The sequence below is a fragment of the Drosophila novamexicana genome, unplaced genomic scaffold (genome assembly GCF_003285875.2).
Source record: "Drosophila novamexicana strain 15010-1031.04,08,12 unplaced genomic scaffold, DnovRS2.1 tig00000986-arrow-arrow-pilon, whole genome shotgun sequence".
Classification (NCBI taxonomy): Eukaryota; Metazoa; Arthropoda; class Insecta; order Diptera; family Drosophilidae; genus Drosophila; species Drosophila novamexicana.
In genome coordinates, this window is record NW_020824835.1 from 1,433,551 (window position 1) to 1,461,349 (window position 27,799).

At 41.1% G+C, this 27,799-nt stretch overlaps 5 protein-coding genes across 16 annotated transcripts in view; 4 read left to right on the top strand and 1 right to left on the bottom strand.

Annotated features, from left to right (window-relative positions):
* Positions 1–850: 850 nt before the first annotated feature.
* Positions 851–4,371, top strand: LOC115765768 (mediator of RNA polymerase II transcription subunit 31). Of its 6 annotated transcripts, none has more exons than XM_030709438.1 (4): positions 851–909; positions 1,566–1,655; positions 1,736–1,828; positions 2,194–3,454. In XM_030709438.1, exons 3-4 carry the CDS (start codon positions 1,771–1,773, stop codon positions 2,799–2,801), a joined length of 666 nt encoding a protein of 221 aa, XP_030565298.1. In that variant the 5' UTR covers positions 851–909; positions 1,566–1,655; positions 1,736–1,770; the 3' UTR covers positions 2,802–3,454. The 6 variants fall into 6 exon arrangements, with proteins under 6 accessions (XP_030565298.1, XP_030565295.1, XP_030565297.1 ...); XM_030709437.1 differs by lacking the exon at positions 1,736–1,828 and adding an exon at positions 1,191–1,337 and having other exon boundaries at positions 857–909; positions 2,194–3,450; XM_030709435.1 differs by lacking the exon at positions 1,736–1,828 and having other exon boundaries at positions 854–909; positions 2,194–3,451.
* Positions 4,334–5,794, bottom strand: LOC115765767. Its single transcript, XM_030709433.1, has 3 exons — positions 5,663–5,794; positions 4,690–5,439; positions 4,334–4,629 (listed from the first exon to the last, which is right to left on the bottom strand). The coding sequence occupies exons 2-3, from the start codon at positions 5,225–5,227 to the stop codon at positions 4,367–4,369; spliced, it is 801 nt and encodes a 266-aa protein (XP_030565293.1). The 5' UTR covers positions 5,228–5,439; positions 5,663–5,794; the 3' UTR covers positions 4,334–4,366.
* A 170-nt stretch (positions 5,795–5,964) lies between these two features.
* LOC115765766 (importin-5) lies at positions 5,965–11,818 on the top strand. The gene is made up of 5 exons (XM_030709432.1): positions 5,965–6,134; positions 7,718–7,867; positions 7,939–9,030; positions 9,099–10,449; positions 10,522–11,818. The coding sequence occupies exons 1-5, from the start codon at positions 6,054–6,056 to the stop codon at positions 11,157–11,159; spliced, it is 3,312 nt and encodes a 1,103-aa protein (XP_030565292.1). The 5' UTR covers positions 5,965–6,053; the 3' UTR covers positions 11,160–11,818.
* A 351-nt stretch (positions 11,819–12,169) lies between these two features.
* LOC115765717 (protein spartin) lies at positions 12,170–15,011 on the top strand. 5 transcript variants are annotated; one of them, XM_030709380.1, is made up of 4 exons: positions 12,170–12,313; positions 12,370–12,531; positions 13,011–14,503; positions 14,560–15,010. In XM_030709380.1, exons 3-4 carry the CDS (start codon positions 13,023–13,025, stop codon positions 14,789–14,791), a joined length of 1,713 nt encoding a protein of 570 aa, XP_030565240.1. In that variant the 5' UTR covers positions 12,170–12,313; positions 12,370–12,531; positions 13,011–13,022; the 3' UTR covers positions 14,792–15,010. The 5 variants fall into 5 exon arrangements, with proteins under 5 accessions (XP_030565240.1, XP_030565239.1, XP_030565242.1 ...); XM_030709379.1 differs by having other exon boundaries at positions 12,370–12,527; XM_030709382.1 differs by having other exon boundaries at positions 12,370–12,527; positions 13,019–14,503.
* Positions 15,012–15,387: 376 nt separating this feature from the next.
* LOC115765791 (dual specificity protein kinase splA) overlaps positions 15,388–27,799 on the top strand; it is a 76,914-nt gene continuing 64,502 nt past the window's right edge. For 2 of the 3 annotated variants that reach the window (XM_030709476.1, XM_030709481.1), the window contains exon 1: positions 16,504–16,544. The gene's annotated coding sequence lies outside the window, so the exon portion shown is untranslated. Of the gene's footprint in view, positions 15,619–16,503; positions 16,545–27,799 lie in introns of those variants that run through there. The other variant, XM_030709477.1, reaches the window with a different exon arrangement.

Below are 27,799 nucleotides of genomic sequence, written 5' to 3' on the forward strand. Positions count from 1 at the left end.
AAATTGATGTACATGTGTCGGCACACGCACTTGTGATTTCTTGGAATCTACTCACTTCTGTAGTTTCCTTAGCTTTTGATTTATTTCTTTTATGATTTCGATATACTTAAAAGATGTACATTTGTATGTACATGCATGCATTTATGTTAAACTATTTGGTAAAACGATATTTTTTCGCAGCAACAAACAAATAAGCGTCCGCGAAACCGACCACGACGTCCGTACGCTTCAAATGCCGAAATACGAATGAGCGGCACAACAAAATTGATGAAATTCAGCAAGCTGAGAGTGTGAGAGAGACTGAAAGAGAGAGAGAGCCACATAGAGAGGGAGAGATAGAGAGTAAGTGACGGCTTACTCTCTGAACAATAATACTACCGGTAAAGAAACTATACTCTGTATATTTTTCGAAGCTATGTATGTACTGTCTGACTGAATTTTTGGTGACCATTTAATATATTTTTTTAATAAATATTTTTTTAAGCTAATAGGTAGACGTTACTAAAATAGTCAAATATATTGATTGTAAGGTTAGTTTCGAAATAAATTAAATTGCGCGCCCATTTTGATGAATTTCTGTAAATTTAAGAGATCCCAACAGATCGATTTTAACATTTTAAGAGAGATCTTTGCAGTGATTCGTTCAGTTAGTAAATGTAATAATGAGTGTAAGTAATATTTTTAGTTTAAAACTAAGAGATTCGCTAGTCGATGATACGTAAACGCATTTAAGAGACTTTATATGTAAATGATAAATATGGAAATAAATCAAAATGATTTCGCATGGAAACAGTGTGTACATGCTAATTTTCGTTGCAGGGAATTCAGTATATTTACGGTATATTTTAACTATGGAAAACAGTATTCTTCTACTTACAAGATTCGGTCACGCTGTCATGAACACATACGGTTTGTAGCTGAAAATAACAATAAATTTTAATTAATTTGCTTACCACAAAACGAATATCACCCAACATAATTAAGGAGCGACAGAGAGTTTCATAGTTGAATTACGTTTTAAGTGCTATTCAATTCCGTTTGTGTTTGTATGCGCTTTTTTTTTTTTAAATATTTATACCCATCTGACACACACACACGCATACACACATACACGCAGCAGACACACCAACGAGAATTGTGTACATTTTTATGTGTAATTTATGATTTTTGTGTTATGTACAATTTTGAAGCACACGAGAAATCACACCCAAGCACAACAAACAAACAACAACAACACCCGAAGAATTAGCAAACAAACAAACTGAAAAAACGCAAAAACAACGAAACCCTTTCCACAACAGCTAGAAAAATGGCCAAAATGTACGGAAAGGGTAAGAGTAAGTAAACCCAACAAAAACCAAAAAAAAAATAAAATAAAATAAAAATTTAAACACATTTTGCATTCGACTTTTCATTATTTATTGTTTTCTATTAATAGTTAACATATTCATATGCTTTTAGTTAGTACGAAATTAACAGCCATTGTAGTGATAAATAACCCAAAACAAAGCTAATTTCATTCAAATACAGTCTCTAAACATGTTTTTGCCTTATCTTTTGTTTAGCGGCCATCGAATCGGAGGAACAACAAAAACGACGCTGGCAAATCGAACTGGAGTTTGTGCAGTGCCTGTCCAATCCCAACTATCTCAACTGTAAGTATGCTTATAGCATAGCTGGGATATTGAAAACCTTATTATCAGGCAGAACATGAACTTGATATGGCCACTTCCAGGTTAAGCTGCACATCGGAGTCGAACAGGTCTATCCATGTCGAACGCTTCGATCTTGGATACCTTTCTGGCGATATCCTCATTTTCTTATCGATGTAAGACATTGTTTTTATACCTTTAAGAGGGTATTCAAATGTTGTTGTAAGAAGTGTCACGCATAGAAGGAGACATCTCCAAATATTGTCATCATCGGACTACTTTGTCATCCAAGAATAGTTCGAAAAGTTCTTCAAACGAGCTTCAGCATTCTACTAGCATATCTGCAAAAGCTTATGCCATCATTCTGTAAGAGTATTCCAGCTTCGGCATGTCGCAATAAACTGTTCTTTCTGGTTCGCATTAAAGTGCTATCAAAGCTTGTGCTTGTCTTCCCGAATTGGCCATATTTAGCTCTTTGCGTAGCTCTTTTAAGCCCATTGTTGCTTGCTCATTAATGAAATACGTTTTGCTTGCTTTGCAGTTCTCGCACAGCGCGGTTACTTTAAGGATCCGTCGTTTATCAACTACCTCAAGTATCTGCAGTACTGGAAAGAGCCCGACTATGCCAAGTATTTGATGTATCCCATGTGCCTATACTTTCTCGATCTGCTGCAATACGAGCACTTTCGACGCGAGATCGTTAACAATCAATGCTGCAAATTTATCGATGACCAGGCCATACTACAGTGGCAGCATTATACTCGCAAGCGCATCAAACTCATCAACTCGGTGCAGGAGAATGCTGCAGCAGCAGCAGCTGCACAACAGCAGCAGCAGCAACAGCAGCAGCAGCAGCAACAACAAAGCAATGGCGGCAGCGGCATCTTGGCGCCCAGTGAAGCAGCCACTGTCGCGGGCATCGAGGCGGCCAATCCGCAGCAGCAGGCGACGCTGCAGAATGGCAACAGCTCGGCCGCGACGGCGACACAGTCACAGCAGCAGCCGCGGGAGCCAGCGCCAACTCAGACTCAGGTGTTGTCCGTGTCGCAGCAGCCCCAGCAGCAGCAGCAGCAACAACAACAACAGCAGCAACAACAACAAATGAATGGACTGGCCGCTAGTGGAGCTATGAAACTAGAATTAAATTAGCACAGTGCTATTCAAGAAAGAAAAACCATAATAAATTAGACTAAGAGACAGAACACAGAAAGGACTTCTAGAGCAAATATCAAACAACAGCAAACAAAAGCGACTAATATGTCGTGTAGGCAAACATTCGATTCAAGAGCGAGCTCTAACTGAGATACGTCAGTTTTCGAGTACATATATGCTCTTTCAGAAATGAGCAGAGACACGTTTGAATCTTTTTACCCTTGCAGAGGCATCTCTGAACCCGTAGACAGTCTGTCTGTCTGTCTGTAAATCTTGTATTAAACCGACTTTTTGTCGCAGGCAGTAAAGATGTTGGAGTTGCCCAAGTCGGCGCTGATTATATGAAATCTTAAAGCCGGATACTCCATGCTCGACTGCCCAGATGACCGTACTTCAGGACTGAGAACTGCCTCAAATAATTTAGCATAAAATCGATTTCTGGAAATTGCCTTTGGATGACATTTGTAGAGTAGACATTTGAAGATATATGAAATCGAAATCTGTCAGCAAATATCCCCTGATTAACTCTTGTCGCTGCCTTTGAATGTTGGTTGAGTAGCAGATGAACTTGTTTATAATTAAAACTATAACTTTCAGGCTCCAGCGAGGTTCTGGCCCAGAAGGGCCACTTCTATGGCGTGTACCTGCTGTGCAGCCAGAGTCCGGATGCGCGATATCGCGGCAAGTGCTATGTGGGCTTTACGGTGAATCCCAAGCGCAGGATTAAGCAGCACAATCGTGGCTGTGACTTTGGCGGCGCCAGGAAGACCAGCAAAAAGGGACCCTGGCAAATGGTGATGATTGTCCACGGATTTCCCAACAATATTGTGGCGCTTCAGTTCGAATGGGCGTGGCAGCAGCCGATGCTATCAACGCGCCTGAAAATGTATCCCGAATTGAAGCGTAAATTGCCCCGGGAATCGCATTTTGATTATAACTTTCGTATAGTCAATCGAATGCTAGGCGTGGGACCCTGGCATCGATTGCCGCTAACAATACGCTGGCTGGAGGCAGACTATGAGCGGTCATTTGTGCTTCCGCTGCCACCGCACATGCTCATCGTTAGCGGCAAGGTAGCCTTAACCACCTCGCAGAATAGCTTGGATGTGGATGCCACGGAGCGAGCTGCAGTCGTCTGGGCGTCAGAGTGCCATCTGTGCATGCAGCGCATTCAGCAGCCGGAGCGTTCGCGCTTGGGCTGCTTGAATACCAAATGCCGCTTGACCTGCCACATGCTGTGCCTGGCCAACTACATGCTAAGCGATCAGCCCGGACACTATATACCTGTTGGCGGCGTGTGTCCGCTGTGTGACACACAGCTGAGTTGGGCCGCGCTGTTGCAGCGCAAGAGACTCGGCCAGGGCATGCAGGAGCAGGCGGACGACGACGACGATGATGATGATGATGATGATGATGATGATGATGAGCCCGACGTGGACAGCGATGCGCCCGAGCCGGACAGCGATGTGGAGCAGGCAGCACAAGATGCCATCGGCGAACTAAGTGATTGAAACTCGAATTTGAAACTAGGCTTTTAAGAAATATAATATGGTTTAATCGTCTCATATATCCTTAAGCGGCATTAATTCCATTTTAATATTGGCCAGCGTCCGTTTGTAGGAGCGCAGCTGTTCCAGCAATTGGCGTTTCTCTTGCAGATAATATTCCCGGGACATTTGCACATATTGCTCCCCCTTGAACTTGAATATGGATACCTCAGAGTCGTCTATAAGCTGATCATCATCTGCCACCGGCTCCTCCTCATCTAGCTCTAGCGTGGGCGGCCGTGCGCGTTTGCGGGCGGGCGGCACAATGCTCAATTCAACTAAGATTTTTAAGTAGAAAAAACGATGTTACAAATGTATATATAATAACATCCACTCACTCTTGTCGAACAGATCTGTTTCTGCGTTCTCCTTGGTCTGTGAAGCTGTTGTAGTTGACTCGACCATAACAAGTTTGTCAATGCTTAAATCGTCCTCGTCCATGTTGATATAAAAGCTTTGCTGCGAAGATGAGCATGTCGTTGATATACTCTCTTTGAGACTATCATCTTCCATCTGGGTTTTCTTAGCACCCGGATTGATGCAATAGCTTTGCTGTGCCGTCGAAGAAGATGTGGCTGTCATTTGTTCAGGATTCTCCTCGGGTTTTTTTCTCTCGCTGTAGGGAAACGGCAGAGCTTCGCCGAGTAAAATGCGACGATTCTTGTTCAAAGATAGATATTTGGCATCAAAATGTATGGAGCACATATATAATTGTTTGGGACCAATTTTTGGATGCACTTGACCCAGCACACGCCACTGTTCGGCGCGTTTCGAATCCTTGGGGAATGCAAAAAGTGTCACGTCGCCGCAGCCGCTGTTATCCTGCCGATAATAAAAATTATGGCAATCCTTATAGGCGCAAAGCCGAGTGCTCATTTTAAGGATTTCTATTTCTGAGTAGCCCGATTATTGTTGTCTCTATTCAAAGATAACTGCATTTGTTATACTTTGTTTTTGGTTTTGAGTTCTTGATTGTTTTGATGGAGTTTCCTTTTTGTTGAGTTTGTAAACAACAAACTTTGATGTTTGTTTGTTAAACAACACTAATTTCTGTTTACAGTGTGTAGAGCAGCGAAAATAACATTGAACTGTAATAAATTTGGAAAGAAACGTCTGTTAATTTTGAATTATTAAAAGTGAAATTGATTTTTGCATAAATAAAACAATGCAATAACAACAACTTTCAGCATTGGCAGAAAGCTCCAAATTAAACATTTTTTTTTTTTAATTTATATATTTTTAACTTTAGTAAGTATGGTTTATGGATTTAAATCAATCTGTACTTTTCTTATTCCATAACATATAACATACTCTGTTGTTGTGGCCACACTTTTTGCGCGCCAAAAACTATCGATAGTAGCGCATTGTCAAGCGTGCCGCTTGACGCCAGTATTGACACAGCTCTGCATATCTTGCTTGGAAAAATTCCTAATAAAATAATTCTTTAATTTATGTCTGTTCAAAATTTGAAATAACTTTAAACAATATTTTTACATGCCGCAGCCAATGTGATAAGGTTAAAGTGTATTTCTAGTGTTTGCAGCAATAATATACACCCACTATAAAAAACTTTGAAATTTTGGCAACCCGGCATCGCGTTTTCTATTGTTCTGCTCTTTTTTAAGCGGCTTCGTCGCGTGAAGATTGTGAAAATTGTGTGTTTTCCATAACGTGCTTAACCGTGTGAAAACTGCAAATCAAAATGGCTGCAGACCAGGCACAGTTTCAACAGCTCCTGAGCTCCTTGCTCTCCATGGACAATGAAGTCCGCAAACAGGCCGAGGTGAGTCCTACTAGAAACAAGGGCCAAAAGTGCCAAATTTCGCCAGACAACTGCGCAATATTAAAATGTGGCTGCATCTAGTATAATGCTAAAATTCGGCTAGCCAACCAGCAGTTGCAATGCTTTATCTATCAAACGTAATTAATAGAAACATTTAGTATAAGATTCCCTGAATCATAATCATCGTGCATTCTATCTCAAAGCCCACAAAACGTGTTTTTGCTTTCCTTTTCGCTACGACATTCGCATGTTCGCGTGTGTGTGCAACTGCTGACTGTATATGTATATGTGTGTGTGTGTGTGTGCGTGTGCTTCGCACAAAGCGGAAAGACAATTTGTACAATTCGTATGGAGCTATAATATATAATATGTATATTTTTTTTGGGCTGACAGCGCCTTAAAATGAAATTCGCACACAAGCACGCACAATTGTTACACGCTTGCAAAACGGAAACAAAGCGCAGGTGCAAAAATGTTTATTATTGCTTATGATGACGCATGGTCTGAAATGCAATCTGTTTTATTTGTAGAATTATTAAATGGCCCGATTGAGCCGACAGTCCACACGCATTTCAGCTGTTGACCTTGGCGCCGCCCACGCCACGCGCTGCCTTGTACTGCAACTGTTAGTCTATACACATACATGCATACGCACAACATATACAGTCGATGTAATTTGACTTTTCAAACAGGCACGAAGCCTAAGAACTGCACAGCTAGAAATTGGGGTCTGCATTGCTGGCAGGATTCATTTTAGAAACACATATCAGATATGCCACAATAATATACATAAACTACTGCCCATTATATTACATGTTTGTTGTATGTTTAAGTACTTGTGAAGTTTCGATTTTCCTCAAATGAAAATATTCTAATCTTAATGCAGAAGAGAGATAAATAAGGTGGCAACACTCTGGTTACAATCATCGTGTGTTAGTTGCAACCAATGTTAAATAACATTTTATGCTAAGGAATTCCAGTATAATATATTTGAAATTTCAAATTCCCCTGTTAATACACATAAGGAACTAATTGGAAGAGAGAGTGGGTAAAGAGAGACTCTTTTTAGGTGACAACCCTAAGAGGAAATCGACATTTTGATATTTAATCCATGTTAAATAACATTTTATGCTTAAAAATATCTGAATTATAATTTGAAAATTCAAAAAAGCTTCTGTTAATAAAAATGATGTCCGATTAAGTAGAAATCCTCGGTTTTACGGGTAGTTTTAATTATATGAAATTTATTTATTTCAATCGGATTTCAAAGACTATACGAAAACTGAATTTAAACATAAAAGGTCTTAAAAACTATAATTTTATAATCAAAATTTATAGTTATTTGAACAAAATTATGTTAAATACAAGCGATGCTATTGGACTTTAAAAATATTATCGAAGCTCAAATAAAAATAAATTAAAAGACTCCAAAAAATGATAAAAATTAAAAAACTGCTCAAAAAATAACAGCAAAAATTAGGCTGAAGTTAATTATAAATGGGATTCCAAATTGGGGTTTCTTGTGGAGAACTCTAAATTGTTAACCATTTCTTGATCCCTCTATTTCTTTATCTGACCCCAAGGAAACGTATAACAATCTATCGCGAGAGGTAAAGGTAACACACCTGTTGGGCAACATTCACAATGGCCAACAATCGGAGGAGGCGCGCCAAATGGCCGCCGTGTTGCTGCGCCGCCTTTTCACATCCGAGTTTATGGAATTCTACAAGGAGGTAAAACGAATAGTATTGCACTTTTAAAATTGATCAGCTTATTAACATCGGGAGATCTTGATTCATTGCAGCTGCCCGTTGACTCGAAAAATCAGCTGCTGCAGCAGATCCTGATGGCCGTGCAACAGGATGTGACGCCTCAATTGCGACGCAAAATCTGCGAGGTAATTGCCGAGGTGGCGCGCAATCTGATCGATGAGGACGGCAACAATCAGTGGCCGGACATTCTGCAGTTTCTGTTCCAATGCGCCAATTCACCAACGCCGCAGCTGCAGGAGTCGGCACTGCGAATCTTCAGCAGCGTACCATCGATCTTTGGCAATCAGGAGACGCAGTATATCGAGCTGATCAAACAGATGTTGGCCAAGAGCATGGAGAACACCGATGCTGAGGTGCGCGTACAGGCGGTGCGCGCCATTGGCGCCTTTATACTCTACCACGACAAGGAGAAGGAGGTGACCATATACAAGCATTTTGCGGATCTTCTGCCGCGCATGATTGTCATCACGGGCGAAACGATTGAGGGCCAGGACGATCAAAGCTTGCTCAAGCTGCTCATCGACATGACCGAGAACTGCCCGACGTACTTGCGGCCACAGGTGGAGTACATTTTCGAGATGTGCATGAAGGTGTTCAGCTCACAGGACTTTGAGGATAGCTGGCGTCATCTGGTCCTTGAGGTTATGGTCTCTTTGGCGGAGAACGCGCCCGCCATGGTGCGCAAGCGTGCAGAGAAATATATTATTGCACTCATTCCGCTCGTTCTGCAAATGATGACCGATCTGGATGAGGATGAGGATTGGGCGACGGCCGATGTCATCAATGAGGATGATCACAGCGACAACAATGTAATTGCCGAATCATCCCTGGATCGCTTGGCCTGCGGACTGGGCGGCAAAACGGTCCTACCCCATGTCATGAACGCGCTGCCAGGCATGCTGAACCATACGGACTGGAAGCATCGCTTTGCCGCTCTAATGGCCATCTCGGCCATTGGTGAGGGCTGTCACAAGCAAATGGAGGCCATACTTGATCAAGTCATGTCCGGTGTGCTCAACTATCTGCGCGATCCTAATCCACGCGTACGTTACGCCGCCTGCAATGCAATTGGTCAAATGTCCACGGACTTTGCGCCCACATTTGAGAAGAAGTTCCATGAACAGGTGAATGCTGCTGACCCCGCTTGGCAATGTCTTGAATATACTCTTTAACATGTTTTCCCTACATACAGGTGGTGCCTGGCTTGCTGCTGCTGCTAGATGATGAGCAAAATCCGCGTGTGCAGGCGCACGCCGGCGCTGCTTTGGTCAATTTCAGTGAGGACTGCCCCAAGAACATATTGACACGCTATTTGGATGCAATCATGGCCAAGCTGGAGACCATTCTCAATTCCAAGTTCAAGGAGCTAGTCGAGAAGGGCAACAAGCTGGTGCTGGAGCAGGTGGTCACCACGATTGCCTCCGTCGCAGATACGTGCGAGCATGAGTTTGTCGCCTACTACGACCGCCTGATGCCCTGCCTGAAGTTCATCATACAGAATGCCAACTCAGAGGATTTGCGCATGCTGCGCGGCAAGACAATTGAGTGCGTGAGTCTGATCGGCCTGGCCGTGGGTCGTGAGAAGTTCATTAATGATGCCGGTGAGGTAATGGACATGCTGTTGAAAACCCATACCGAGGGTGATCTGCCCGATGATGATCCGCAGACATCGTATCTGATAACCGCATGGGCGCGCATGTGCAAGATTTTGGGCAAGCAATTCGAGCAGTATTTGCCGCTGGTTATGGGTCCAGTTATGCGCACCGCTGCCATGAAGCCCGAGGTGGCGCTGCTGGACAACGATGAGGTCGAGGACATTGAGGGCGATGTCGAATGGTCGTTCATTACACTGGGCGAACAGCAGAACTTTGCCATACGCACCGCAGGCATGGAGGACAAGGCATCCGCCTGTGAAATGCTCGTGTGCTATGCACGCGAACTGAAGGAGGGCTTCGCCGAATACGCCGAGGAGGTGGTGCGTCTAATGTTGCCGTTGCTCAAGTTTTACTTCCATGATGGGGTGCGCTCGGCTGCTGCCGAATCTTTGCCATATTTGCTCGACTGCGCCAAGATCAAGGGTCCGAACTATTTGGAGGGCATGTGGCTCTACATTTGCCCCGAACTGATCAAGGTGATCAATACCGAACCGGAACCGGATGTTCAGTCCGAGCTGCTCAACTCGCTGGCCAAATGTATTGAGACCCTGGGACCCAATTGCCTTAACGAGGAGGCCATGAAGCAGGTGCTCGAGATAATCAACAAGTATGTGCTGGAGCATTTCGAGCGGGCCGACAAGCGTTTGGCTGCCCGCACGGAGGAGGATTACGATGACGGTGTTGAGGAAGAGCTGGCCGAACAGGATGATACAGATATCTATATACTGTCGAAGGTGGTGGACATCATACACGCACTCTTCCTAACCAACAAGGCGCAATTTTTGCCCGCCTTCGATCAGGTGGCACCGCACTTTGTCAAACTGTTGGATCCCAATCGTCCATTTGCCGATCGCCAGTGGGGCGTTTGCGTATTCGATGATTTAATCGGTGAGTTATCCATATCAATTACTACAGCCGATCCTTAACTCATGCTCAATCGCTTTTCTATCCGTCCTTTAGAATTCTGTGGTCCCGCTTGCTCGCCGTATCAGCAAATCTTTACGCCTGCACTGCTGCAGTATGTGCTGGACAAGTCGCCGGATGTGCGCCAGGCGGCTGCCTACGGCTGTGGGGTTTTGGGCCAGTTTGCTGGCGATCAGTTTGCCCATACATGCGCTCAGATCATTCCGCTGCTGGTGCAGGTCATCAACGATCCGAGGGCACGCGAAATTGAGAACATAAATGCGACGGAGAATGCCATATCGGCTTTTGCCAAGATACTTAAATACAACAAGTCGGCATTAACCAATCTGGATGAGCTTATTAGCGTTTGGTTCTCGTGGTTGCCCACCTCCGAAGATCCCGAAGAAGCCGCCCACATCTATGGCTACCTCTGCGATCTGATTGAGGCCAATCATCCAGCGATTTTGGGCGCCAACAATTGTAATCTGCCACGCATCGTTTCCATCATCGCGGACACGTTCTGCACAAATGTTTTGGAGGCAAAGAGTGCACCCGGTACCCGCATGCTAACCATTGTCAAGCAGATTGAGTCCAACCCAGACGTCATGCAGGCCTGCGCGAGCATATTAAGTCCCGAGCAGCAGCAGGCATTGCAGGACGCCTATCGGGAGCTGGCCGCTGCGCCGTCTACCTAAGCCTCGGGGCTTCATCCATTTACCAGCTCTTTCACCAGCTTCTAGCACGGCTCTACGCATGAAAAAATGTAATAAAAAAAAAAAAAAAACAATTGTAGGATTTACATACATACTTAAATTCAAGCAATGAAAATGTAAGCTGAAAAGTATAGAAAAAGCAGAAAAGCTTTCTTTCCGTTATTGTCACATTTTTGTGAGAAAATTCGCAAATGCGTTATAAATACGTTAAAAACATATATGTATATATATATATATGTATACAAATATATATACATCAATTATATATACAAAATGAGATGTATGTGCTTAATCTATATATACATTACTATATAAAATATACATTGTGATTTCAATCGAAACTCGTCTCCCGTTCCCGCAAGGGAATGTCTTTGGAAGGAAAACCAAGCAAAAGTCTGCATCTCGTTAGAATTTGACATGTTGAATTGCAAATTGTTCATCAAATTCCAGTAGATTATTTTCGTTATACAAACTGAAAACGTTTTCATATGTTATATAAATATATATATATATATATTTATACGGCCATCTCCTTTCGCCAGCCCCTGCCCCCTTTGAAGCATGTGAAAGTAATCCGAAACGAACGAAATGTGTAAAATTTAACATTTAAAACTGTATTTTTAAAAAAATAAAACAAAAAACGAAAGAAAAGTATTTGAAATATAATTTAAATGATTCCAATTGGTAAAACTTTCAAAAATTTAACTTCCAGAGTTTTAAGTTGGGCCCAATACAACAAATTGGTCTTTACGAAGGCATAAATATATTTGAATAAGGCTTATGCCTAAATTTCTCAATGACGATTTTGTTTTTTAAACTAGATCTATTAAAATATATAATTGCATAATTTTCGAATTGGTAATCAACTTGTACAGCTTCGTTCGACAAAGCTTTATGCTACGGTACGACAGACTGTCCTACGTCGTCGACCGCTGCTGTACAGCATGCTGGAACGTGTAACAGCTGTTGCGGCAGAAGCAACAACAAGAATCAAAACACAAACAGAAACGCAAGCGCTGCACGGAGCATTCGATTTTTTGTTCTCGAACTTCTTATTCGTACATAACGATGTCATTAGCACAACCGATTGGGAAATATAGTAGCAGCTGCATGAAATGGCAATACGCGTAGATAAGGTGAGCAATACAAATTGTGAAATCAAAGTACAAGATACGTGTCTCAATATTTTTAGCTCAAGAATTGTGCAAGTGCAAAGTCTGCGAAGACCGCAAAACAACTCGGCGATTAGTCAGCATCCGTCTACCCCCGGTTGCTCTCACAATCCCTCTCTCTCTCTCTCTCTCTCTCTCTCTCTCCGTAGAGAGCAAACAGGACGTGATTAAAGTATATGTAAGTAAGTTGAGTTCAACAAGTGGTATAGAGGGATGGGGCGGGGGGGGGCACTGATACAGACGCCATCATGCAAGCAAATTATATGTAATGCAATTTGTGAACGTCAGACAAATTGGCAAACATTCAGCTTTGTCAATTTGTGACGCATTTAAATCCCTTTTAGCTGTTTTCATTAGCTCAGTTTTAGTTTGTTATTCGCACAGCATCCAACATGGCGCGCGAGCTCTATCAAGAAGTTGGTTAAAAAAGAATGCAAGTACAGTGGTCGTTCGATAATTCAGAAGTTGTAAAAATTCCGATTTCCGATTGTGTGCCGAATATTAGATACCCTTGCAAACATATGACACAGTTGAAATATATTTCTATGCAAAGTTCCGCTTCTTCGAACTAATAGTTTTGATTAACGAGCGACCACTGTACAAATGCCTTAGGAATATTTTCAATTTATTTGTGATAATTACTAGAGTTGATTAACTACAGTTTCTCAGCGTCATGTCAACGGAAACGGAATTCCTGGAGGCCTACGAGCGCATCAAGCTCTCCTACAAGGCGGCCATGGCGCAGGTGGACCAAGCCATAAGTTACGAGGAGGCCGAGTCTGCGGAGGCGGCACTCGGCGCCTATGAGCAGGCGCTGCAAATGATTGAGGAGACGTTTGCCATACCCGTCGGCCTGCCGGATGAGATCGATGTGGTGCAGACGCAATGGAACGATGCCTGTGCGATAATACAAAAGTTGAAGAGCGCCAAGACGGAGATCAGCTATCGCCTCAAAGTGCTGCGCGACAAGCAGTCGCCCATTGATGAGAGCGGGATGGAGGCGCAGGAGGTGGAACAGCCAGATGGGCAGTCGCCGAGCAAGCGTGGCCAATCCCGACCACTGCTCGCAGAGAATCCGAATACATTCTACGATATAGCAAATGCCACTGGCAGACCGAAGACCTACAAGGAGCTGGCCGCTGGGCTGCGTGAACTGCTGGCCTGTCGAGATGCGCAAGCTCAGCTGGATGAGCTCTTCCAGGCGCAGGTGAAGCTGTACAGAATCGAGGCTAGTGGCCAGGTGGCCACGCTGACTGGCAGCACCAAAATGTCACTGATTATGTGCACCGTGGGCGGCAAATGGAAATATTTGAATGGCATTTACTTTATACAGTGCGATATGCCGCAGCCGGAACAGTCCACAGAGGTGGGCATGCCGATCTGGCTATATCCTCTCATACCCAATGTATCCAATTGCTATCGCACCGAGTACGGCGCCTTCATTTTGCCGGACATGGAATCAGCGCAGCCGGGCAATGCCTTTGGCATTATGCTGGTGCGTTCACAGCGTCCGCTCAGCACGAGCGCCGGCGAGACTGAGGAGGAGCAAATGGCCGATTTACAGCAGTTCTTTTTGGATCTGCTCGAGGCCGTGCTGGCGGACACTGTGGAGCAACTGCAATCGCCGTGCACACGACGTGCTGAGGCACAGCCTGAGCAGGCAACCAGCTCGGAGCAGGTGTCCAAGCACATTGTATGCGCAGCGGATTTCATAGCGCGCAATCTGGTCAAAGGCGCCGAGAAAACCGGTGGACTCATGATGAAAACTACGCCATATCTAATATCCAAAATGACGCCTGCTGCACCCGATGGACAGACTCAAGTTCCCAGCTCGGTGCAGACGGGCGTCGAGGTGGCGCAAAAGGTGACGCACACTGCAGCCGGCATGACCGGCTGGATAGCCGGCAAGGTGGGCACAGCCGCCATGGCAGTGGGCGGCTTTCTGGCACCACATGTCCAGACCCAGGGCTCACGACTGTTGCAGAAGGGCTTCGGCTATGACAGCAGTCAGGCTAATAGCGCCATGGAAGGTGCCATGACAATTGCCGCCGGCGCCGTGGAGGGTTTCTCCACGGTGTTCGATGGCCTCGAAACATCGGCCAAGATATTGGGCAACAGCCTGAGCGAGAATTCCGTCAAAATAATTGAGCACAAGTAAATTATGGCATACGCTTCCGAATGATCCTTTATTAATGGAGATTTTCTTATAGATACGGCGCCTCCGCTGGCACTTTGGCTTGCGGCACATTTGATACGGTGGGAAATGCCTTTATCATTAGCCAAAATGTCAACTATATAACGCCAAAGGGTCTGGCCAAGAAGTTGGTCAAGAAAACGGGCGAAGCGGTTATCGTCGATTATAAACGTGATTTGCGTAAACCGGAATCTCAATATATAAGTGCGGGCGCTTTGTATCCTGATTTGCGTGCACTCAAGGAATAATAGACAAGTGCACTGAAGCAGATCATATTGCTTATATACTATAAGACTTTCCATTTAATTCATTGATATTATTCTGCAATCTCTGCTAGTACACCTACGTTTATATATTGTTACGATTTCCAAAGAATTTGTTGATATTCATGAGTAATCTCTGCTAGACCACATAGCTTATTAAATAATGGGCATAGTTAAAACATTATTAACAAAATAAATAAATATGAAATAAAGAGCATTGAATATTGGTAGCCTTAAATTAAGCGCCCAGTTTTGTAGCAGCCAGCAGCATTATGTTATCTAACAGACTAAGAGCTATTTGAGTTGTCAACAGCTCCTTTTGAGTATAACATCAATTTGTAACATAACATCCATAACAATATGTTAACTATAAGAAATGCTAAAACGCATGCGTTTTCTGCGCGGTTTTCCATGCAATGTACGCGTTTTGCTCGCGACTTCACTTAATTGTTAGTTCCCTGCTAAAACAGTGTTTAGCTAAAACAAATTATTGCCATTAACTTGTTTTTAACAATATTTATTTAGGTCCTTTCAATTTATTTGTCTCTTCTTAGTGAGTAACGGCTGTTTTCGACTGTTAATAACAGTCTGAAAAGGTTACTGTTAAATGAACAGAAAATATTATGTTACCCGGCTGTTATGCTACCGGTTAACAGCAATATGTTGCTGGTTTGTTATTGTAAAATTTATTGTTGGAGCGTGCGGTCGGGTCCGTCGGTAGTGCGGTTTGCGAAGTTTCTTAAAAAAGTGATCCAATTTTGGAAATTGTTGATACACAACAACAATTTAAAAATGTGTCTATGAATATAAATGTAAGAAGCAAAGGCGTCATGTTTTTTTGAAGTATTAATAATATTTTCCGGAAAACTCACACCATTGCAATAGAAATTGTTGCTTAATGTTTTCAACGTGCTTCTTATTAAAAAACATAATTATTTTATACTGAGTTATGGAATATATTTAGCGCGCCGCGTTCACCTGATGTGTTGTGTTGAGTGTGTGAGTTTGTGTTTGTATGGGTGAGTGCGTGCGTGAATGGGTGTGTGTGTGTGTGCGTGTGTATAGTCAAGAGTTCCGTTTTATTTTCATTTTACGCTTTAAGTCGGTGCAATTTTACACGTCTGAAATCAAAACGTTGCCCATTTCAAGTGAATAATAATACAAATTCGTAGCAATTGTTGCATTTGTAGTGCGCTTCTTAGGTTCCATAGCCCGCTCACATCTAATACCAGTTTAGAAAAACAACAATAACAGCAGCAACAACGACCAGCAACAGCCATAAACGGTCAACAACAACAGTTCTAATCGCACACACACACACACACACACACACACACAGACACACGTGCACACAAACACGGCTAAAACGTGTTTGTTTGTGTTCCACTGAGTTCACTGCTGCTGCTCGCTTTGAGTTTGTGTGTGTGTGTGTGTGTGTGTGTGTGTGTGTGTGTGTGTGTGTGTGTGTGTGTGTGTGTGTGTGTGTGTGTGTGTGTGTGTGTGTGTGTGTGTGTGTGTGTGTGCTGTGTGCATGTACATATTTTCTAATATATCCCATTTTGTACATAGAGCGCGAACAACAACAATACAGACCGAGTGTTGAAAAATGTTCAATTTATTTATTTAATAATCTCACACACAACAAAATCGAATTGGATGAAAAAAAAAAAAACTGCCGCAGTATCCGCATCAACAACAAAAACAACTTTGACGATCGCTAAATTTTGATATTTGCATGGTGAGTGCTGCAAAAATGTGTTTTTGTTTTTTTGATAATATGCCCGTCGTACCGTGTGTGGGATATCGCGTTGATTTATTATCTCTTCTTGCACTGCGTTCACACGGAATATTCCGAGCGGCAGGCAGCTTTTTTATATATATTTTTGCTATTTATTGGTGCAACTATAGCAGCAACATATGAGTACAACAAGAATTCCCAGTGATAAGATCCCTAATATCATGTCTTCTTCTTTCTGTTCGACTGGAGGTGCAGTCGTGTTTGAGCACTCGGTTGTTAAAATATTCATAGCCCCGTTATTTGCACAGTTTTTGTTTTATCTTTTCCGTTTGTTGCGTTATGCGCAATTGTAGAAAATATTGAAGAATACGACAAATCGTTTTTTGTATGTATTTTAATATCGTTCTGTATTTGACAAGTGCCGGCGTTTAATTTGTTTTTGTGTAGTTTTTGTTTTCATCTCACTTTTCTATTACAAATCATTTTCACTTTGCATGCGAACAGCCCCTTCGTAGTTGCCCCCCTACCCCATCGTGAGTAATAAAATTTAGGCGCTTGAGCATTTATTTTTACTATCAATATCAAAATCGGCATTGCCAACAGGTTTTTGATAGTTTGTTTTCTTTTATCTAATAAGTTAAAAATGGCAAATTATAATCGAACGATGAAGACAAAATGCATCATTGGAAAGTTGATTTGATTGCAATTGCGGAATGCAGCTGCGGCAGGGTTGCCGCCTAGTTGTTCGACAGGGCGACGCATTTTTTCTTTCTTTTTTCTTTTTTTTTTATTTGCAAAAACACAACTTGTCTTATATTACAAGCCATTGCTTCATGCTTCATTTGGCTTTGGAGCGGGCGACTTTCGCAGCGCTGTCAATAATAACGACAATAATACTAAGGGCGTCGATCTACGGAGAAAGGCACTTGGAGAGGTCTAGGGTTACACCCACATGTAATCAAACACAGTTCAGTTTATAGGCGACCCTAACGAAACGCAATAAAAATGCCGACAAACAGCTTTTGCTGTACAAGAGCTTTAAAAACAGTTAAATTCCTTAATATATGATTGACTATTGGAATAATTAAATATTTATATGCGATTATAGCATTGAGCATCTGTTAATGTACTTGTCGTCTCGTGCTTGGATCCCCCAATTCATTTTTTGTCGCAGCTTGTAAGTAATGTTTTTTCATCTTTCAGTTAGTTTGGTGTCTTGCGATTCATTCTAAACATTTCGTCGTCTCGTGCTAGGACTCCACAGCAATTTACAAAAACGTAGACTTTTTGTACAATTAGTTAGCCAGCTTTGGTGTTTTGTTACTTGAGTTCTTTCAATTAGTTTTGTGGTACCTTTTTTTGTGCTTTGTGCTCCACCCACAACAACAATAATAAATCGCTCCGCGTGCAGTTGACAGCTGACAGTTGGCAACGTTGTTGTTGTTGTTGTAACTTTTAACAATTGGCAACGCTGCCTCGAGACGTTTCTCTTCAGTGTGCTTGTGTGTGTGTGTGTGGGAGAGAAGGGGTCGTGTATGGTGGCCACCGCATTACACAATTATCCAAAGCATTTCCCAAAGCAAAACATTTTTCCGCCACACATGGAAATCAATTCAGTTTTTGTTTGTGTTTTTGTCCCCCCTTTCTCTCAACGTCTTCGCGCGCTCTGTTGTTGTTTGTAGCCAGCGGCATTTGTTGCTTTTTTTCCGTTGACTCTGTTTTGTTTATATGTATATTTTTTCCCATCTTTATATTTTTGCGCGCGCCCCGTGCGTCAATTTATGTGTAGTTCGTTTCGCTGCCGAGGCGGAAGCCGCTTCTTAATGATAAAAAATAATAATAGTTACGCTCCCATGTAGTGCAGTGTACTGGCAGCAGCAACTGGAAAAGGGTGGCCCGTTGGCGACTACCAAAGTTATGTCGCAATTGCAGTTGCTACGTGAAATTTTGGCGCTGCTTACCCCCTCCCTACCCGTAACCCACTCGCTGCAGCTACCGCAGGTCCGAGTGCTGCGCCGAAAACTTGTTTGTCTCATAATTTCCAAAGTTGCAATTTTCCATTTTTTATGGCCATTTTGACTTGGCCGAAAGTGTTTGCAATGCCTGTTGGGGCCATTGCAGTCGCCTGCTTTTGGCCAACTAGACAACCTGAGGTAATCAGAATTACATATGTATGTATGTTTGTATATATTTGTGTACACACACACCCTCGTGGCAAGAAACATTTCAGTTTCGTTTTGTGTGTACACATTTTCCCATAACACAAAAAAAAACAATTAAAAGCGCGGCGTTGCCAGCTGCAAAATATTGTGTTGTAATTGAAAGTGCAACGGTTATCAGAGCTGATTAGGTTGCCAATCGAATAGAATAAAAACTTTTGAAAAATGTATTTGGGCAGACTTTAAAGTACAATCTGGTTATCAATCAGAATGTACACACACAATTTAATAATACATAAGTTCTTGTTTTTTATATATATATGAAAATGGGCAACGATGAGGGTATTTCACACTCATGCAAGTGCACGTAACGGGCGGAAAGAAAGGATCTGCGACCTCATAGAGTATACAGTATCATGTTCGGGTCGGCGAGAATCTTTGTTGTTTGCTAATAATGACCTAAATTTTCTTAAATCCGATAATTATCGATTTGTAATTTAGGCGCTTAAAGCATATGTATATCGAATGTATTCAAAGACTTACATATGTTCTCGTTTTATTTTTTTATAGCCACGTTTTAAATTCCCTTTGAATGCAGCATAAGCACAAACCTATTAATTAATTTGACAAGCAATCGATAAATATAAAACAAAATGTACCATTCAGCAGTCGCTGTAGCTGCAGTTTTCCCAGGGCAGCTAATCGTGCTTTAATGATAAGCAGAGAGAACAGATAAGACCCAGCATTTTAATTATAGAATAAAAACCCAAAAGCCAACTAATAAGATGCTCTGGCAGACGCCGGTAGCGCCCCAAGTCGATAGGAAATGATGGCCCAGACCCAAAAGTGAACCAAATTGTGAGCGCATTAAATCAAACAACACAAATCCTAATGACAGACCATGGCCAGGTGACAGAGATAGCTTGCATCTCGCTCACACTCTCGCAATAAGCCCAGTTAAGAGCGTAGTAAAAAGAAATCACCCCCTGCGGCATTTCCGTTCATGTTTCCATTCAGACAAAATAATAACAACTACAACAGCTAGCCGAGCCGAAGCGAGGGCGAGATTCGAGTTTCGAGACTTGAAACTAATCCCAAGCAAGTGCATTTTCATTTTCCAGTCTGCCAGAGAGTTTTTCGTCGTCTGCATGTGCGTGTGAAAAATGGAAAATGCCTCGCATAACAGGTAAGCTAATAAGCGACTCGACTGCGACTGTGACTACGACTGCGACAACGAGTTGCGGCGCAGTCGAAACAAAAGCATTTCACTAAATAGTCGGCATTGTTTTGGTACCTGTTGGGATGGCGACTATGTCGGCAACATAGCAAAAGTACAAAAACAAAAACTCTAGCCCAGGCTGCTTTACTCAAAAGTGCGTGACTTGGAAATACCCTTGGAAACCAGGGATATTTTAGTGACTGCGAGTGAAAGGTATCAAAAAACGTGAAATATACTTGCGTATGCTGCAAGAGAAACTACATACCAAGTTAGGCGTATCTAGTTCTTATACTCTCCGAAGTATGTTCAAAAAACCCGTATTAAAAACCGATAATTATCGATTTTGGCGCAAAAGTTGAAATTATCGAAAAAATAAAAAAGCCTGATGATATACAATAACTTCTATTCCAATTTCTAACACTCTCTGCAATGAAGATTTGGCCTTTTGAATACTTAAAGGCGCAGAGGTTCTAGTTAATTCTACCCTCTTGAAGCTAAAATGGTTACAGGGTATAAAAACAAAAACCGAAAAACAATTCGTTTCACGCTACCGCCTGGCTCTTGGCCGAGACCAGGAATCGCCGAACACAACCTGTCGAGGGGTTCGGTTCCTATGCCACCTGACAATGAACATATATATCTATTTTTTCTGTACAATAATTGCACAAGTGTCACTTGGCCACAGGTAGCCACCAGCTGGCAACTAGTGTCTATAGACTATATGTATACATATATATGTACATATCTGGGTGGTAATTTCATTACGATTTGTCACAGCTGGACAAAGAGGGGAGAGCTGGTTTTTATGGCCCAGCTGAATGGAACTTCGAATAAAACGTTAAGTGCCCAACATGGGCGGTTCTTTTCGTTTTGTTGTTCATTATTTAACTATCTATGGGAATTATGACTAGGCAAAAATATATAAATTGAAAATATGAATGATTAGAACTGGCGGAGGACAAAAGTATGAAAAAACCAAAAAAGTTTTTTGGCTTTATAAATTCCCATAAGAAATGATTACATTTAGATTATTAAAAGCTTAGATGTTTATTGTTTTTTATTTATTTATTGTTTAAATATATTTTGTGTGGTGTTTGTTTTTAAAGAAGTCTAATTTACAACAGGATTTCCATCCTTGCCACTAATTGAAAATTCAGTTTCTTAGCAAGTCCAGAAACATTTTTCCCTTAGCAAATTGCAAACAATTCTGTCTGAAATTTGTCTGTTGACCTAGCTTCAAGAGTGGGTGACAATTAATTATAAAATACATACAAACAGAAAACATGTCGTCTTTTTGTAGGAGCTGCAAAATGCTTGAGTACAAATGTTGACCGACATAAATCAACATAAACGGGTATAGATACAGATACATGTACTGTAACAGATACAGATACATTATGTACAAAAATGTTACCAGCTAACAGAACCTGTTAAAGCAATGTTAAATGCACACCAGCTGTTGTGAGCCTTTTCTGCTTAATATGGGCGCGTCGGCTCCCGAAGGATAATAACGAGTGCAACGAAGTACACAGCTTATGACCTATAAAAATATATATATATATGTATGTACGAAGTATACTTTTATATACTTTACATATACATATATATTGCTATATTGCACATATAGCCGAATGGTGCATATACAGCATCTCATTTTATATGTTCTCGAAATGGGTTAGCTGAATTTTTGGCATGCACATGGATTTCAGTATGGCTTTTATATCCTGGCCTAAAGCGTATCCTAACCACAGCTAACTCCCGCTTGACTCCCATTTGCGGTGCCTTATCAATTGTTGCACAGGCAGGAAAAGTCCTGGCTCAGTGTTTCTAGACAACTCAACGCGTCAAGTTGTGCGCCAGCGCATGTTACACAAATGCCTCGTAAAGTTTTTAATATTTAATGCGTTAGCCACAGTTCATATTGAGGTTAAAGCTGCCTGTTCGTGTGCGTGGTAAAGAAAGCCAAAGGTAGGGCGAACTAGGCTGCCCAGATAATGTGTTCAAGATAAACGCGCTTAATGAAAGGTAAGGTAAGTGCCAAATCATGCATGTGTGCAAGTGAGCTTTTTACAAAATGCTCTGATCGGAAACAGAGCTTAAAAGAGTGTGTTCTGTAAGTGCAATTTCCGCAAAGATGTTTTGGTGAACTTTAAACGGATAAATGGCGCTATCGACCTTTTAATGAGCTTTTATAAAACAAAGTGAACAATGGAGCTTAAAAGCTTTCGTTGTGTGTGCGCCTTGTTTGGATGTAAGCTCGAAGAAATTTGATCAGCACTTCGGCTAAGACTGATTCGTATTTAATATTATGCTAATTACAATTAAAAGATTGTCTGATATACAGAGCCTGTAAAAGCTTTGTAAAAAATTACCTTCATGTGTATTGGTAAGCTTTTGACAGATGCCTTGTGGAAAGCCCGCTGCGCGAAGTAAAGCCTGACAGTTTTCCCGATGCGTGTACCCTGTAGATGTGACTTGAGATTTAATATCTCCTCGTCTTTAAAGGGCTTAAATGTTAAACAAGTTTATGGCCAGTCAAGCGTATCATAATTTAGTTAGCTTTTTAGTATTTACAGTACCACTATTTACTGCACTTACTGTGCTACAGTATAAGCCCCTATCTCTAGTTAACTTATTTCTATATGTGTAACACGGTACGAGTTTAATTTACTGCCACTTTGTAAGCAAGAATCTCTCACAGCTCACAGCTGCCTGATTTCCGCTCGAAGTATAACTGTGTTCGGTATACGCACCTTGAAGTTGGTTCTTATCGTTGAAATAATGAAACGCGATGCCGATGCCTTTCAGCTGGCCCATTTATGCAAATAGAACTCTGATTGCACCTACAGCTGCGCCTCAATTGATTTGAAGTGCCTGCAACGGCACATGAGTGTGTTATTATTTGATTAAAGTCAACAGTTGCAGATCGACGACAGTGTACAGTATATATATATATATATATACATACTATCAAGCTGGGCCCAACGTTTATCAGCAATTATCAGTCATGTTTGTTTAGCGGCACAACGCCCCAAGCGCCCTCCAGGTGCTCTCTGTGGCTGAACTAGAAAAAAAAACTGCATTTTTTATGTTTACTTTTTTGTAGAAATTAAGTCTCATGTTTACCTTTGCTCAAAGTGTTTTATTTGCCGAGTAAACATTGCTCGGACAATTAGAGCAAATGCTAAAAACGTAACGCTACGCAACACTGCAATGTGCAGTTAAGTTGCACAAATGAAATTGGGCAACGCCGCAAACTCTAAAATCTCGGCACTCGTCGCGCTAAGATTTGGGTTTCAATTCAAATTCTTAAATTGGAATGTTACAAAGGTGAATTACTAAAAATGGCTCGTGATTTAGTTGATGTTACCAGATTTTGCCCAAGCCGAAAAAAAGTTAACAATTAAGGCCACAGCACCTTAAAACCCACAAACCAAAACTAAAGTTTTTCTTTTGCTTAAATTGGTTGATTTTTATTTTTCTATCAGAGAACATTTCACGACCAATTAATTTTTTTCTCCGTAAACTCATTTTTCTTATAAGCGTGTGGATTTCTCAAAACACGTTACGATCTTTTTATATGAAGAGTCTTAAAAAAAATTATTTTGCACATTATTTTGAATTTTGTCGTCTTCACATTTTCACCCATTTTCCACTTTTGTGGGTGGATTTTGCCACTTATGCATAAATTAAAATACTCTGAAAACTTCAAATTCTCGTGTCTGGGTAATAATGAATAATGATTGATTAATCAATCAGTTCTATAAATAAACGGTTAATAAAAGTGGGTTAACCGAAATCGAGCCCTATCTTAAACTTCAGGCTTGGCACAAGGCATATTCCAATCTGAAATTCTTGACATAGGTATTCCTGCTTGTTATACATATAAATTTCGGTGCTTTACTCATTAGCGTTTAGTTTTGAGCATTCTGATAAGCGCTACCTATTAAATTGAATTAACACTTGGCTTTTTATTTTATTTTTTGCTCCTTATCTGGCAAATTGTTAGTGCTTATGTGGAATTTGTTTATTTTCAAGTACTTTGGACTTAATTGATGAGCCTTTGTTCTTCAATTGAGAATTAGGTAATAGGCACTAAATGCAATTTACAATTTACAATTGTTGTGATCGATCTGTTTTTTATATTCTGTTCCACTGATATGCCTAATTAAAGCTTTGAGTTGTTGCGCCAGCTTTTATTTTATTGCTGTTGCTGCTGCTGCTGTGGCTGCTGCCGGTGTTAGCTGCTACGAAGGTCAGCAGCGTCTGTGGGGTCACATGTCAAAGTCGATTTATAGAAGGCGTTATAAACCAGATCTCGATGGCTGCAACCTTCGAGCTCTTTCCACTCTCAACTCTGGTCGACTTTATCACTGCTGCTGCCCCCACATGCTGTCATGTTAATTAACGCATAATTTTCGAGCCTGTCCTACGGTATTCAATTCTCCACCTTTTTTCTCTTTTATTTTCCATTTTGATAAATGGGCTCGTATTACCCATGGCCACATTGACCGATCTGTTAATAACATGAAAATAAAAACCAAAACCTTTGCTCTCCGATTACCGATTAACGATTACATCGCCCAATTGACATTGTGCGTAAATGCATATCTAATTTCGATTGCTAGTTTTAGCTGCGAACTATTTGTACAAATACTTAGAGGTTTGCTTATGTTTTAAGTATTTATTGTTTAATTAATCTATCAATTTTCAATCAAATTCAAATTCAATCGAACATTACAAATTTATCTATCAGCTGTCCGAATTCCACAATACTTGCAAATAAACGATGAAAACCTCATCGCGATATTTTGCAACATTTTCTCCTCCTGTGAAAAGTTTCACTTTTATTTCTATGAAGCCAGTTTAAAGCAGCAACACGAAAGCCGCAACAGTAATAAATAAAATAAATGGCAGTTGAATTGTTTGCCCGTTTGTTGGATGCGCTTTGGAAATTGCAAGACCCACTCTTTATGCTGGCGTCTGCCATGGACCCCGCTCCCCCCTATCCCTCCCTCACATCAGCCACAGTCGAATGGTGCAGTTAAAACGATGGAAGATCGGTTTTTGGTAGACCCCACGCTAATTGAAAGACTGTGCGTGCTCTTTTGTTTCTAGCATATATATTGTTCCAGTGGAAATCAGTCAATGCGTGGGCACTGTAAATAGAGCAGGGAGAGTTGTAAAAATCAAAAAAGAAATTAAAAAATGTGGGTTAGGGTTCGTAAAAGTTAAAGAGCGCAAACGTTTGCTTAAGTTAAGGTAACTCTTCTAGTATGAATAGGATGTAAATAAAACGAATTGCAAATATAATATATAATATTTAATTTTAATACCCTATAAATTTAACTATGCGTGGGTAAAATAAGAACATAATATTTGTAAATATGTAATGTAAATGTTTATTCTTATGTTCTGAGTTAAATGCGAGTGTTTCTTTTTACTCTTTATAACTTTATTTTTTATAATTGTTTATTGTATTGAGTCAAAAATATCATACACAGTTAACCTAGGTGATATTTCGCCAAGCCTGGTTGAAAGGATGCTTTTATGAAGAAGGCTGCATCGTCACGTATGTAGGTAGTCGTAAGGCTGTAAAACATAAATTATTAATTATGAAAGCGACTAATATTATTGCATTCAGTTTTTAGCTAAACTTGGCATAATCCTCCGAATAGAATAGGTTTCATCGTTTAATCATAATATTATCTACAGCATCTCGAAAATAAGAACTATTCCAAAACAATATTAACTATACTTCAAAGTTTTCCTCTTAAGCATTCCTTAGTGATTTTTAGTTGTTTGTTTTCCGCAGTTTTCTTTCAATGTGAAACTCATTCCTTTACCTACATGTGTGCACTTTTCGAATGCAATTTCACAAATGTCTCAGGGCATTTGGTATAAGAAAGGAAACCTGACAACCCTAAGCCAATGCCACAATCTCTCACACGTCAAGCACCACAAGCTATGCAAAAAAACAAAAAACCACACGCTCACACATTTCCTTCCTGGAAAACACACAGACACAAGACCCAAAGGGCAACGCTTTGGGAAACTTAAATGAAAATCGTGTTGAAGCGGAAAATGCACTCAGAGTGAGAGCAGAGCGCGCGGCACAAAGAAAAACGAAAAAAAAACACAAGAAAAATCTAATAAAATGCGCATTATTGTGAATTCGTTATGGCCAACTCGTTGGAGAGTCTTTTGGAGGAGAGTTGGCTGCAATTATGCAGCAACGATGCGGCGGCCTTCACCTCAGAGCCGATGACGATCGGGGCCAGTGTTGCAAACTGACAACAGATGGCTATGGGTGTATGCATGTGTGTTTGTGTGGAATTTGCGCAATTTGTGTAGTGACTTATGCGCATGCCCCACAACAAAAACAACAACAACAGCAGCAGCAACAGCAACGCGGGGCAACAAGTTTTGTGGCTGCAACAGCTAACGAAAATTGTTGCCTCCATTCGCAGCACAAAGTAAACAAAAGTTAGCCGCAGTTTGCGCTCCGATCCCCTGCAACCGCTCTTACCACATGTAAAAAGCCGGTTGTTTGTTATTAGTTGGACCCCCTCCTCGCCGCTCAATACAATGTTGACCATATGCGTGTCTCTGCTGCTGCCCGCACGTCTCTCTCTCTCTTTCTCTCTGGCTCTTTCTCTGCGCTCTCTGCCCCTCTTTCCTAGCCATATTGCGTTTGTTGGCCTTTTCTTGCTGAAAGTTCACTGCACCGCACGGTCTGCATCTCGCTGTCCAGTCCGTCGATCACAATCAGTTTACGCTTTGCACACTAAATTGAATGAACAGCCATTGATCAGTACAGCCCCGCCCTAGCAGCGGCCCCTGTGCCATGGCCCTGTGCGCCTCAACTTGTTTGTCTGTCATTTCATATTGTTTGTTGATCTCTGTCTGCGTGTATTGATGTTGCCCAACACTGGCCCTAGGCATGACTCGGTTCGTTAACACGCCAACAGCTGGGCCCGGCTAATAGCCAATTTCCGCTTTGGTCAACTATGCAGCATGCTCTTAATATAGAACTAAAAGTTGCCAATAGACTCCTCTCTTATCAGTTTGACTTTCGTTGATAACATATTTTGCGGAACTGAGCAACGCCTGGAACTTGACATTCTTAACGGTTCGGACGATAAGTTAACTTTACTTAACTAGATTGTCTGGGCCTTGTTTTTATAGTAAGATTGCGGTTTATCAAAGAATCGCATTGTTTTTATAAAGTTTTTGTAGATATTGCAAACTTTGTTTTGTAAATGAATGCACATTTCTGTTTACGAAAGAGTTTCCATTGTTCTTTTGTTGACTTATCAAAATGGTTTTAAAGAAAATATGATATATAATATTTTTTTTTATTTTTGAAGAAATGGGAAAATTCATATGAAAATATTGTTTATTTATGGGCTATGCATATCTTGAAACTATGATAAAATGTAGATTTGATTCAAACACAAAGGTATGGATGTTTTGTATATCTTTGTCGAATACTCATGATACTCAGGAATCTAAGAGCTTCAGCAAAGTTTCTATCTTTAGATAAGATCATAAGGTTAGTTAAAGGTTAGTACTTTTTATTATTATTATACAAAACGTGGATCAATGGGTTTTATTATGTTAACTATGTGTTAACTGATCTAGAAAACTTAGGTATATGAAAAAATAGAAAAGTATTTTACAAAAAACAGCGACTTAAATTATTTCGTTTACAATTTCTAGAACAATTTAAAAAAAAAAAACGCAAAATTGCTTGTTGCACATCATAAAAAAACTGAAATTATATTGAAATGTTTTAAGAAACAACTTGAAAAATTTGGAAATTTCAGGGAATCTAAGAATGAAAAGTCGAAACAATAAAATTTGTATTTTAAGAC